General features: G+C 34.3%; 1 protein-coding gene across 8 annotated transcripts in view; it reads right to left on the bottom strand.

Annotated features, from left to right (window-relative positions):
- Positions 1-14,898, bottom strand: part of USP34 (ubiquitin specific peptidase 34) — a 241,650-nt gene that overhangs the window by 65,869 nt on the left and 160,883 nt on the right. For all 8 annotated transcript variants that reach the window (XM_057557944.1, XM_057557950.1, XM_057557951.1 and 5 more), the window contains 8 exons: positions 12,028-12,228; positions 9,384-9,466; positions 5,580-5,620; positions 5,316-5,440; positions 3,744-3,896; positions 2,655-2,759; positions 345-400; positions 127-247 (listed from right to left, as the gene is read on the bottom strand). In XM_057557944.1, the coding sequence (XP_057413927.1) occupies positions 127-247; positions 345-400; positions 2,655-2,759; positions 3,744-3,896; positions 5,316-5,440; positions 5,580-5,620; positions 9,384-9,466; positions 12,028-12,228 (885 nt within the window). The remainder of the gene's footprint in view (positions 1-126; positions 248-344; positions 401-2,654; positions 2,760-3,743; positions 3,897-5,315; positions 5,441-5,579; positions 5,621-9,383; positions 9,467-12,027; positions 12,229-14,898) is intronic.

Here is a 14,898-nt window from a genome sequence, read left to right as displayed (position 1 = left end):
AATAAAGTTCTGGTAAACTTCATGTTTGCATGTTTAAGGAAATTTAACATATCCACATACAAGGAAACAATATAAAAAAAAGTTCAATCTTACTTCATATAAATACTTGGATGTCTTACTACCAACCTGTCCTTCCCTTGAAAATTTAAAGGGCGGTTTGTGTTTAATAACACTTGTTGCAAGCCTTAGGAGTCCTGTAAGCCCATCATCTTCTATATTCCCATCTTGATGATCAAGGATCTCCCTGCTACAAAAAAGAATACAAGCAAAACAAGACAGTTAATAAAATTACGTTCTTTATCTTTCATCAACAATATAACTGTCAATTTCACATCAAATTTTACCTTCGAATACAGTCAGCTAAATGTCGTGCCAAAGCATCCAGGTCGAGGAGTGTTGTCTTAATACAAAGAGAAAATACAAAATTCAAACACAGATTTTTATGTTCACTATTTCAGATATTATTAAAACAAAAAATCCTTTCCTTTTAAGTAACAAGAATTTGGTTCTCCGAATTCATTAACATGCCAATTAAATTATAAATAATATAACTACTCTTTACTTATACATGATGTCAATAAAATTATACTTATAAACACATCACTGATAGTCCTTCAAAAAAGAATCAATGAAATATTGGTGATAAATTATGAGAGTCACAGTAATTTAACGAGAAGACACTAGGTTTGACTTACTTCTTCTTTAACAATTTGACTGAGATGTAATTAACATACCATACAATTCACCAAGTTTCATTTCTAATACCACTTTTAGAAATAAACTTAAATGCACAGTTCATTTTGGAGAGCTTTAATTCTCATTATAACTGAGCAACAAAATTAAAACAGATTTCATAAAATAGAACTTAATTTAAGAGGATTCCAGGGTATTCCCTGGCGGTCCAGTGGTGGTTAGGATTCCATGCTTCCACCGCCAAGGGTGCAGGCTCAATACCTGGTGGGGGAACTAACTTCCCACAAGCCACATGGTGTGGCCAAAAAAAAAAAAAAAAAAAAGAGGATTCTCAAAGAAATTCAGGTCACTAAGTAGGAAAATTACTTTGACTAGCAAGCAAGAATATTAGATTCATACTTTAAATAGGCAACCATAGGTTTAAAAAAAAAATCAATGTCTATCTGGAACAGATGGACATTTTTATGGATAAAGTCAAATACATTAAGACATGTTCATGGCGGGGAGGGAGGACTGGTATTGGTAGTCAAAAGATATAAGATACGTAAGTACTAAGGATGTAATGCACAACATGATAAATATTATTAACACTGCTATATGTTTTATATATATATATATTTATATATATATATATATATGTTATTGAGGACTTCCCTGGTGGCACAGTGGTTAAGAATCCGCCTATCAATGCAGGGGACATGGGTTCGAGCCTTGGTCCGGGAAGATCTCACATGCTGTGGAGCAACTAAGCCTGTGCGCCACAACCACTGAGCCTGCACTCTAGAGCCTGCAAGCCACAACTACTGAAGCCCGGGAGCCTAGAGCCTGTGCTCCGCAACAAGAGAAGCCACCAAAATGAGAAGCACGTGCACCACAACAAAGAGTAGCCCCAGCTCGCCACAACCAGAGAAAGCTCATGCGCAGCAACGAAGACCCAACACAGCCAAAAAATAAATAAATAACTTAATTAATTAATTAAAAAAAGTTGTTGAGAGAGTAAACTGCTCATCACGAGGAAAAAATATTTTTTTTCCATTTCTTTAATTTTATATCAATATGAGATGATATTCACTATACTTATTGTGGTAATCATTTCATGATATGTGTAAGTCAAGTCATTATGCTATATACCTTAAACTTACACAGTGCTGTATGCCAATTATAACTCAATAAAACTGGAAGAAAAAATTAAAACATGCTCAATTTTAATTTTTATAATTATTTCTTAAATGAAAACTAGAATCAGAATTCAGATGTAAACTGTTCCTTAAAAGTAGGACATTCAAACACGATAGGATTCTTAAAATACAAAGTGTATATACTGGACTTTGATGGAAATACCTGAAAAAAAAAATTGACAGAAAAGGTTTCCTAAATATTTAAATGTATCTTTTTCAAGCATTTCTCATTTTTCTGAGATCAATTAGATGTATTTTAGCTTACTAAATTTATAAAAAGAAAAAATAAAAGTTTTTATGCGGCAAGTTTGTCTTTGAAATAAACTTGTTTTAAGTATTTCTTTGGATAGAAGTATCATTTTAGTCTCATATAAGAAAATTAGTAGATCAGCAAACTGATAGTGTTTCTTTAGCTTAAAGTAATTTCTATTTGAATTGCAACTTTATTTTACATTCTCGGAATCCACTTGCTACTATAGAAAGCTGTATATTTAAAGTCTAAATTTCACATTCCAAATAAGATTTTATATCCACAAATCTTACAAGACACAGGAAACTACTTATAAGTACCAAATGAAGACATTTCAACTAAGGTCAGAGTAAAAAGAAGAAAGAAATTAGAGCAGAACAAAAAGGTAAGAATACAGTAGAAAAATTATGACATTTTCAACTCATTACAGATTGATAAAAATGTCCTTAATAATAACGACCTATAAATTCATGAACATACAAGTGCATAATTCATCTCTATTAACAAGTTAATGTATAACTTTCTGAACATACCTGACTAGCATCCTTTATATGTATGTTGTCAACTAATTTGCACAACAACCAAAAATATTCTTTACATCCAGGTTTTAACATTGGTTCTTCTTCATAATCATCTATCTATTAAAAAAAAATTTAAACTTTGTGAAAATAGTTTAAAATGGGAAAATAACTTAAAATTATAATACATTTTAAAAACTACAAGCTTTATAAAAAAAATTAAATCCCTACAAACTAAACAGTTTTCAAAATTTAACCCCCAAAAATGGAGAGAATACTCCTAGTGTCTGTAAAATTAGAACAACTATGTATGTAAGTGAATAATAAGAGAACTTTAAAAAAAAACAGTACTCTGAAATTCCTTATAACCTACTTGGAAAAGATATGAATAATGTATAATACTAAATAATGTAGTGCCAACTAAAAGTTCAATGAAAATGTGGAAACAAAAGAAACCTACAGAAAATGAGTATATATAAATCTACCCACATATAATGGTCTATTATAGTTTTGAAAGTTGAAAAATAAAGAACACATTACATTTCCTACATAGTCAATGACAGACGGTAAATATGGAGAAGAAAAACGTAAATCCTACAATGCATTATATTTCTGGGATTAGTAAAATTTACTTATTAATGGGCCCTATATTTATTATGGGGTAGAAGGCTTTTATATGGCTAGTGTTAGTGTATATATGGGAACAAGGAAGAAAATTGAAAATTCTGAGTATCATAAAGATAAAAATAAAACAACTGTGAATGAATAAGAAGAAAGCTACATTTATGATGTTTCTATCATTCAACTTATTAACACAAGGCTCAGAACCTAGTAAGGACAAATGTTATTTCCAAAACAATATCCACGAGAGATCCCACAGAGCTGAACCCAAGGACACAGGATCTATCCCTAGGTGTAACATGGACACAATATGTCACAATGCTGCCACTTTAGGAACTATTACATATAACGACCATCCCCCTGGTGAAAACTACAGATAGTAAACAGGTACTCAAAATTACTTGCAAGGATAATACAACGATAAACCTGGGGCAAATGAAACAGCAGAAATAGAAATTGCTCCTGAACACAGTAAAATCTTACCCTAATAGGTTTGAGTGCTTGAGCATCTGGAAGAAATTTCAGCAATGTTGAGGCAGCCAGTAGCAGAAAAGAGCGATTGATTGAGTCTCCTCCATCCAGCCCTGACAGAGATAACTTATAAAGACCATTGCAAGATTCATGACGGACTGCAGTCTAAATGGAAAAGTTCCAAAGATAGTCTGAGTTAGTATTAAAAAGTTAATCTTAAGGTTAATATGTTGGCAGAAATAACATGTTAGATGGCTTCTTTAGTAACATGTTTTAAAACGCAATGTCCTGATCACATACTCATGCATCTAAATAATACATGATCAAATGAAGTACCCCAAAGTATATGGTAATATGTAAAAACATTTCAGAAATTCCCAATATGGTCATAAAAACAAACCAAGTAAATACAAGAACAGACAAATACAAAAAGGATTGAGAAGAGGATATTCATAATAATTTATTTACATGATTAAGTAACAGGAAAAATATTGGGTTGGCCAAAAAGTTCATCTGGGTTTTTCTGTAAGATGTTATGGAAAAACCTGAACAAACTTTTTGGCCAACCCAGTATTTTCAGAACTAGAAAGCAACTTGGAAAGTACTTAACCCAGAACATTTTACAGATTTTAGAATCTTGTCCAAGTGTCACAATAGTTACCTGGAACAGAGCCAGAACAAGAACACATATGCATTCAATACATAGTTAATAATATTAGAAAATGTTCTCTAAAAAAGATATGAGGGCTTCCCTGGTGGCGCAGTGGTTGAGAGTCTGCCTGCCAATGCGGGGGACACGGTTTCGGGCCCTGGTCTGGGAAGATCCCACATGCCGTGGAGCAACTAGGCCCGTGAGCCACAGCTACTGAGCCTGCGCGTCTGGAGCCTGTGCTCCGCAACAAGAGAGGCTGTGATAGTGAGAGGCCCACGCACTGCGATGAAGAGTGGCCCCCGCCTGCCACAACTAGAGGAAGCCCTCGCACAGAAATGAAGACCCAACACAGCCAAAAATGAATATATAAATAAAAATAAAGGCAGCTTTAAAAAAAAAAAAAAAAAGATATGAATATCGTGGCTAAGTGTATTAGTAAGAGTGTGTTTATACTATTTCACTTAGGAATATGGTGTGAGTAACATCAAGATACGATTGGTGAAAATTATATTGACTTCAGTGTCAACACTGAAATCAAAAGGAAATATATGTCTCTCTTGCATCTAAGGATACACTCAAATAGAAAAAGTAAAAGAAACTTCTCTAAAACGTAAATTACAAAAAATAAATGCTGAAATCCTTCTCAACCTTCAGGGAAAAAAACAATTAAAAAAACCCAAAACAAAAGAATCACTCTGTTAACAAATATTGCAGAAAAAGACAAATATGAATGCTACAGAATATTTAATGTTCACACTTAAGTGTACATAGTTCAAAACACTCTAGATCTTAAAGGATTATTAAGTACCTTCCAGGCAACAGGATATATTTATGGAATCATGTTCATTTGTTTCCATTAGCGCTTTTTATCATCGACAATAATAATAAGAAAAAATATGAAGAGTAGTACTAATCTTCAATCTTTAGCTTACCTCAGGAATAAGGAGAGTCAATTTCTTTAGCCAATCTTGTAAATGATCACTGTCAGCAAGGCTAGATTTCACTAAAGAACAGCAATGAGCCCAACTCACCAAGAGCCACATTGAATAATGTGAAACTACAGAAAAATTGGGAAAAAAAATTACTATAAAGGCTTGTGCATAATGAAAACAAAATGTTCATTATTAAAGATATTATATATAGATGTAACCAGTCATCCAAATCTTTATTAAAAATTAACTTTGTGGAACCCTTACCTTCATGTCTAGACCTGTGATCAGACTGAGCTTTCAAAACTCTGCAAAGTAAAAACACACCACCACCAGTAATTAAATTCAGCAATGAACTAAAAATAACTCAATTTCTTAATACATATCCTTTAACTTTCCCTGCCCGCCAAAAGATTAGATTTTATGAAAGCTGCTGATTTATTTTCCTATGGTCTTCATTTTTAATTTAAAGAATCACTGGCAAAATCTTATTATAACAAACATTAAATGAGTGTTTCAATTTAATAAACAAAATGTGAGTGAATCCCATATTGACTTAAGTGAACTCTCAAAAAGTGCTTAAAGATTTGGTTACTAAAGTGATGTGGCTTACAAAGAGAAAGGTTATAATGGTTTAGAGTCTAAACTTCAGACTCCTAAAAAAAAAAAAACACCCTTATGCAGTAGTCCTTGGCCTCCTGGAGTTTATAGCCTATCAGGGGAGATAAGATGAATATAAAAAAAGTTAGGACATAAATATATTCTAGGAGCTAGCTGAGTAAAACAGTCAGCACATACTATTAGAAATGTGAGTTTAATCTTAATCCGTGGCATATGAAATATTCTTTCTGGCTCTAAATGTTATAGCGTCTATAACGACATTATATTCTACTCTAATAGAAAGATACGACTCACAAAAAAAAAACAAAAAAACCATACAATGACATAAAATGCCCTTCCTTTTGTATTGTTAATGTCAACTTTCATCAGGAATGGTTAAAAGCAAATTATTGAAAAGTAGAGAAAAATAACTAAATTAATTCTATATTACTTCACCTCTATTTTTTCCCCTTGATACTTTTAGTAACTTCAATGGAAAATGCATTACCTCAATTTAAAGAAAACTAAACATTAAAAATTTTCATTTTAATAAAATCAGCATATAGGGATTTAGTATTCACCTTACAAATAAACTGTTTAAAAAAAAAAAGCACTGATCTCTAGATACCTACATTGTTATAATTAACAAAACACCTATTAAAATCTGAAAGAGCGAGACTCATCCGTATTATTGATTTAAAGTAAAAGGTACTAAAAAGTTAAAACTTATAAATCTAGTGTTTGGCCATATTTCATGTTTAACTTTTATCATATTGGTTTAATATATTTAACTTTACCAAGAGCAACCCCCCAATCTACCTTTCAAATATGTAGCATTAGAAGATTTTGGTAACAGGCAAAAAGTTCATTTTAGCTATCTTAATTGATACAAACCTCCCAGCACCATATAAACTGAAGGTGGAGGCTTATGAAAAGACAATGGTGTAGGAACAGGAGTCAAAAAAACACAAAGATTGGGGGTGGGGGGTAGGGGGCCCTCACATTACAAAGACTGTAATGAGATCTTTAAGAATGGAACTGGTAGAATAGAAATAAGAACTGTCACAGTGAACCAGCTTGAACAGCAGCAGCTGGTATCAAACTCGCGTATTTTTCGTTGTGTGAGGTTAAGAGTCAAGTGAACATTTCTTAATTCTAAAGAAACAAAAGAAGACAAAAGCAGTCACTGAACTGCCTTGTTAATCAATATATTGTGGCGTGTGGGATAGTGAAGTATATAGAATGTGTGTTAGAACAGGGGTCCCCAACCCCCGGTCCGCAGACCCATACCAGTCCGCAGCCTGTTAGGAACCGGGCCGCACAGCAGGTGAGCAGAGAGCGAGCAAAGCTTCATGTGGGGCTCCCCACTGCTCACATTACCGCCTGAACACCCCCCCACCCACCGCACACCGGTCTGTAGAAAAATTGTCTTCCATGAAAACGGTCCCTGGTGCCAAAAAGGTTGGGGACTGCTGTGTTAGAGGACAAGGAGGAAGAGTTAAGAATTATTTAACTGGAGAGCCACTGGTACTTGGCGTATAAAATGTATTTTATCATACAAACCAAGGTCATGTTATAGCACTTTCTTTGTTTCCCCACATTATCCATTCATAAGTTTTATAAATAATGAGGTAAGGTGACTGGCACTGATAATATAATGGTGAGCAAAATCAGATATAGTTCGTATAGAACTATATGTCCAGTGGGGTAAAGCAGATACTGATCGAGTTATGAATGTGAATTCAACTGAGACAGACACTAAAGAAAGATGCATTAAACAAGAAATAATCTTAAAATAATCATGCTACTTATATGCAACCATTGCTTATGAAGGTGACTTTTAAAAGCATCTAAAAACAGGTAACTATTAGCCATAAATAACGTTAAGCACTTTGAAATGTGTTTGTATTAGCTTTGTAAATCATTTAACAATGGCAAACTTCAGCCCAACATAAACACCTACAGAATACAGGACCTGGAAATTAATTCTACACACTTTAACATAATTTATGTGATTATTTGAGGCATACACAGTCAGGTCATCATGTATCAGCAATTATCATTTATACATTATTAAAATTTTGAACATTAAAAAAAAAGTCTCCAATGTAGCCCAAATAAATGAAATCATATTACACGTTTAAACTATATTCTAATACACATATTTCCAGCTTTATCTATTGAGGGCCTAGAAGCAAGGAAACACTAGGAGCAATGATACTATATTTTGCAGGTTCCCCACCAAAAGGAACTAGGGCTTCTTAAAGAAATGCTGATTCCACAACTAAGGCAGGGAAACTGAAAGCCCGGAAGATCTTAAAATGACAGGGGGGAAAAAAAAGTACTCCTCCCCTCCACCCAAATAATGGGGACATAGCCAAAGGACACATGAACAAACTTGAAGATGCCAACTAAGGTATAATTTGAGCAAAGTGAATAGTAATAGTAATGAATTATATTGAATGAAAAACATCCAAATTGATACTAACTAAATAAAAGGAAGAGAAAGCTCTTCATCACCACAGAATGTCAACTAATAAACATAAAATGAATGGTAAGAGCTAGAAAATCATTAGTTTGCAAACATTATACTAATATTTAATTCAGGCAAAAATCATCACTGAATGCTAAAAGTAAATGAGTAAGTTTTATGAGAAGCAGGAAATTTAAACGGTTGCAAATTATCTTCCCATAGGTTACTTTTAATTAGAAAAATCAGAAACTTCATTGTAGAGAAACCTGGAGGAAACCAGATTAACTGATCAAAATTAATATCGCTAATAATAGGACAAACTGGTATCACCAGGATATACTGGGAAAGATACGTTACTTATGGAGTATTCCTGCTAAAATGTATAGTCTGAATCTGATTGTGAGGAACAATCAGGAAAACCTAAATTAAAAGGCTTTATAAAAGAATTGGCTTGTGATACTCAGAAATGTCTGTATCATGAAAGAAAGGCTAAGAAAGTATCCCCAATTAAAGGAAATGGAAGAAATATGACTACCAAACGCAGTACGTGATCCTGGACGAGGAAAAAAATTGCTATAAAAATATTAATGTGACAATCTGAGTATGGACTATATGTTAGATAATATTATATCAATGTTAAATTTTCTAAATTTGAGTATCTTACTATAGTTGTTAGGAAATTGTCCTTGGACTTGGGAGATACACATCAAACTATTTATCAGTAAGTGATCATAATGTCTGAACTCTTACAAGATTCAGGATATGTAAATAAACGTGTGCTTGGGGACACCCACAGAAAATGCGTGCTCATGATCATTCGATAAAAACTGGCAAAATGTTGATAACAATATGCAAATCTACATGAATGATATGAGAGTTCACTAAAACACCCTAACAATTTTTCTGTTAGGTTTCAAATTTTTTTCAAATTAAAATTTTAAAACACTGTATTCTTACTCTAAATACATACAATCATAAATTATGTAAAAACTTCATACCTAGGAGCCAGATTATCATACGTATAAGCAACAGACATAAGTCGCTGAATCAAACTGGTTCCTTGGACAAGAACAAGAAATACCTTTAAAATAAAAACATTAAAAAAAAAATCTATAAATATACTAAAACACAAAACTGCGTTTTAAACCAGACTCCAAATTACTTTGATTTTTATTTATAAAAGGATAAGGAATATTCTAAAAATGGTTATTGGAAAATACTGTAAAAATATTAAATATTAGAAAACCAGATTTTTATAAAGAAACCTCAGAATAGCAACTTTAAAAAGAAAATATTAAAAATTTAGAAATACACAGGCAAATCCTTTTTATTTGATCCACAGATTATCTGCATGTCACCCAACAGAGTGAGAAAAATATTATGTATTACACACGTCAGTGGTTTTTTTGGGCGGTAGGTGAAGTAACCTTTTTCAGTTTTGAAATAAGAAAAAATATGTCAAGCAGTGGCACATTCCTCAACCACCCTGAAATAAACATAGAAAAGCAATATAATATACCATAGATACCAAGCATGGATTCCAGATTAAAAACCTTGAGGTTCAACATTTAGTTTGCTAACTTTCAAGCTGTATGACTCTAATAAATACTGAATTTCTAGGTTCTAGTTCTTCATCTATATAGTAGATAAAAATATTTGCTAACTTAATAAAGAATTACTGAATCCCTTCTGCAGGTCAGAACCCATTCTGGGCACTAATTTTATAAAAGCACTGTTCCCATCCTGGGGAAGTTAGTCCAGTGCAGCAGAAAACATAGAAAGCACTGTAACACAAGTATATGCAATGTGCCAAATGAGCAACAGAAGGGAGCAGCAACTAAACCTGTGCCTGGCAAAATAAGAAGAGTTTTAAGAAAAGCTATATTTAGGCTGGAATTGGAAGTTCAATTTGGATTCTGAACCTTCTAAAAGGCTATTAAAGGAGAACAAACGAAATAATGCATGATAGTAAATTATTAAAATAATTAGTGTTCTTCCTTACTATTGGATGACTTCGTCTCCAGAATTAGGGTAACAAAAATTTCCCCCCAAATATCTTAGATTTACCTTCTAAACTCTAAGTAAATATTATGATAAACAGATGAAAAAATATATATTGTATGCTCTTTTTCTAAACTATAAAAATGTAACATTGGCATATGCATAAGAAAAAATATGCACATAAAAAGATTAACACATAGAGCTATTAATGGTAGTGACCTATATGACTTTGGGGAAGGTTCACTTGTATATTCTTTTTTTTTTCTTTTTTTTTTTTTGGCCACATCACAGCTTGCGGGACCTTAGCTCCCTGACCAGGGATCGAACCTGGGCCCTCGGCAATGAAAGCACAGAGTCCTAACCACTGGACTGCCAAAGAATTCCCTCACTTGTACATTCTAAATTGTTTTCAGTAATTATGTACTTGCATAAATTTGTTAAAAAAAAACTAGCCAATTATTTAAAAATGCCATATATGATTATGTGTATTTTATTTCTCTATCAGTAACAACTAATTACTCTGGTGTTTCTTGAGCAGGTATGAGGTAAGCTGCTGTTCTCAAATGGTTACAAAATGAAGAAGAGATTAAGTAAAAACTCATCTTCATCTCTCCCCAGTTCCCAGTTCACTAATAGAGACACTGGAAGGGCAAATATTTGATCACATGAACAATAGAATCCACAGCCAAAAAGAACTGTAATTTTATTGCTGGATGCACTGGTTATTGTGCCATTTTCGTTTGGCTCTAAACCAACCATACTATGTATTGATACTCGCTCTGTGACACTAGGGCTGGTACATTATAAACTAAATTCCTCCTCTGCCAGCTGGCTTTCTATTAGGTTTGCCAACGTGGGATACTAGAGAGATTACTTCCTTGCTTTTTCTTTCTTTCTTTTTTGTTTGTTTTGGCCGCACCATGTGGCTCGTGGGATATTAGTCCCTGACCAGGGATTGAACCCAAGCCCTTGGCAGTGAAAGCGTGGAGCCGTAACCACTGGACCGCCAGGGAATTTCCCCTGCTTTTTCTGTTAACATTGTTCCATTAGTATTTTAACCAGAAGAGGCAAATGATTTCAGAAGCAGTAACAGAACCACTTCCTCAGAGGCCTAAACTCCAGTTCAACAGGATCCCTCCTATAAGCGCCTCATTCCTGATAACCACAACCTTTTACATATATTCCTCAAACCCTAGGGGTGGTGAATGGCCACTTGCCCGCATTACCTCAACATTCTCTTTTTCATTTTTAGCCCTCCAACACATATGTGTAAAACCAGTTCTCAATTTTAAATTTACTCTGTTGAAATACCTAGTGTGGTTTGTTTTCCTGAATGGACCCTGATACACTCAGTATAAAAATTACTGAGACCAACTAATGAACTCAATCCTACAGTTAGATAACATTAAAATGGCACAAAATTAATTCACTCCTGCATTTTGGATGATGAACTGAAAAGTATTACTGCTTCGTAATTTCTACTGCTTTAAAATGAAGGCATTACTTCTGCTGTTAGGTCATATTGTGGTAATGTAGGAGAGCATTTCATAGACATTAGAGTATTCATTTTGTAAAAACAAAAATATACAAGCTCTCTTAGAAGACAAAATTTATTACTACATGATGACTTTTGTACTTTACCTCTGTTAATCTTGGTATATGAAGACCCTTGGCATGATCACCAGCAGCCTTTCTCGATTTGCCAGGCCATGTTCTTTTCCTATGGCTTTCTGCTATACCAGACCAGGCAAAGACATCATGATAAGCTAAATCCAAATCGGATGGATCTACTGCAAACTGGCATATTAACTTCAGCAAGCAAGCAAGACAGTCTAGCTGCCACTGTGGATAAGAAGAAAATATCATTTCCCTATTTTCATTAATTTAATATGGCTACTATACAACTTGAAATTAAGGCCTAGAAAATAAAAATAATTATAGTTAGTACTTGATCCATGTGGTAAAGAAATTTTGCTGCTCATGTATTATGGTTAGTAACAATCCAATCTTACAAAAATAAAGACACTAGATAACTAGAATGTATATTTAATGAAATGGAAATGACACTTGCATTTCTATCATGAAAGAATCATACAAATATATATAATAGAGATATACAGGATTTAAAAAAATATTGCTCGCAATGTACTACAATTTTAAAAATTATTAAAATGCTAATAAAGATATTTACCTACAAAATTAGCATTGAGAGCAAAAATACTGGAAGTTGTCTCTCCACCTAAGTGGCATATACTCTACTATTTGGGAGTAAAAGCAATTCTCAATAATTCTAGAAAATTATTCAACTGAAAAATCTGCACTTTACATATGTATATTTAAAATAAAACAAGCATTTCATCAGTAAAATACTGTTTAGTATGAAAAGTAAAATTTCTGATTTAAAGCTCTACTTTAAAATTTTTAAAATAAAGCAGTTCCTTCAAATAAATAAGAATATCACCTATGTATGAGAGCTTCAGAGCTTTCTCTTCAATTGTCCTTGTTCTTCTCTTTTCCTAATACCACTACTAAGTGTTATAACTATACCAATATGCCAAGAAACATAGCAATACTATATAATTGATTTTCAAGAAAAGTACCAGGAAATTTCAGTGAGAAAAAAAGCCTTTTCAACAAACAGTGCTAGAAAAATTGGATAGCCGTATGGAAAAAATAAAATAAAACCTCAACCTCACTCTACATATACAAAAGTTAACTCAAAATATAACACAGACCTAAATGTAAAAGATAACTATAAAACTTACAGAAGAACACACCGGAGAAAATCTCTGTAACCTTGGAAAAATGATTTCTTAGCTCGGATATAAATTTTGTTAAAATTTAAAACTTCTCTGCTTAAAAGACACTGTAAATATAAAGAAAAAGCAAGCTACAGATTGAATGCAAATATTCCTAATACATATACCTGACCAAAAAACTTGTCCAAACTGATTAAGGAAAAAAGTCTTATAGCTCTTTACTAAGAAAAAACAAAACAGGGGGATTCCCTGGTGGCACAGTGGTTAAGAATCCGCCTGCCAATGCAGGGGACATGGGTTCGAGCCCTGGTCCGGAGAGATCCCACATGCCACAGAGCAACTAAGCCCGTGTGCCACAAGTACTGAGCCCACGTGCACAACTACTGAAGCCCGCATGCCTAGAGCCCGTGCTCCGCAACAAGAGAAGCCACCACAATGAGAAGCCTGTGCACCGCAACGAACAGTAGCCCCCGCTTGCCACAACTAGAGAAAGCCCACACACAGCAACAAAGACCCAACGCAGCCAAAAATAAAATAAATAAAAAGAAAAAAACCCCCCAAAAATGAAAGCAAACCCCAAACAAAGCAAAACAACAACCCCCAGGATATAAAGAGACACTTCACAAAAGAAGATAAAAAACATGGTCAATATGAAACTTATGGAATACAATGAAAGCAATGTTAATGGGGAAATTTATAAATGTAAATGTTTACATTAAAAAAAAAAAAGAAAAATTGTTATCAACAATCTAACTTTATAGCTTAATGAACTAGAAAAAGAAGACAAACTAAACCTGAAGCTAGTAGTAGAAAGAAGGAAATAATAAAGATCAGAGCAGAGGTAAACAAAACAGGGAACAGAAAAACCTACAGAAAAATCAGTGAAAATCAAAGCTGGTTATTCGAAAAGACCAACAAAATTGACAAACCTTCAGCTAGAAGGACTAAGAAAAAAAAAAGTCAAATTACTATAATCAGAAATGAAAGTGGGAACATTTCAACTAATTCTATAGAGATAAAAAGGATTGTAAGAGAGTACTATGAACAACTGTTGTGTGTCCAAAAACTGGATACCTTACATGAAATGAACAAATTCCTAGAAACACAAAACTTACCAAGACTCAATCACAAAGAAATAGAAAACCTGAACAGAATTATAATTAGTGAGGAGATTGCATCAGTTATCAAAAATCTCCCAAAAGGGGGGCTTCCCTGGTGGCGCAGTGGTTGAGAATCTGCCTGCCAATGCAGGGGACACGGGTTCAAGCCCTGGTCTGGGAAGATCCCACATGCCGTGGAGCAACTAGGCCCGTGAGCCACAACTACTGAGCCTGCGCATCTGGAGCTTGTGCTCTGCAACAAAAGAGGCCGCGATAGTGAGAGGCCCGCGCACTGCGATGAAGAGTGGCCCCCGCTTGCCGCAACTAGAGAAAGCCCTTGCACAGAAACGAAGACCCAACACAGCCAAAAATAAATAAATAAATAAATAAATAATAAAAATAAAGGAATTCCTTAAAAAAAAAAAAAAAATCTCCCAAAAGGGGCTTCCCTGGTGGCGCAGTGGTTGGGAATCTGCCTGCCGGTGCAGGGGACACGGGTTCGAGCCCTGGTCTGGGAGGTTCCCACATGCCACAGAGCGACTGGGCCCGTGAGCCACAGCTACTGAGCCTGCGCGTCTGGAGCCTGTGCTCCGCAACAAGAGAGGCCACAACAGTGAAAGGCCCGCACACCGCGATGAAGAGTGGCCCCCGCT

The sequence above is a fragment of the Balaenoptera acutorostrata genome, chromosome 12 (genome assembly GCF_949987535.1).
Source record: "Balaenoptera acutorostrata chromosome 12, mBalAcu1.1, whole genome shotgun sequence".
NCBI lineage: Eukaryota > Metazoa > Chordata > Mammalia > Artiodactyla > Balaenopteridae > Balaenoptera > Balaenoptera acutorostrata.
This window is presented reverse-complemented; position numbering and strand designations above follow the sequence as displayed.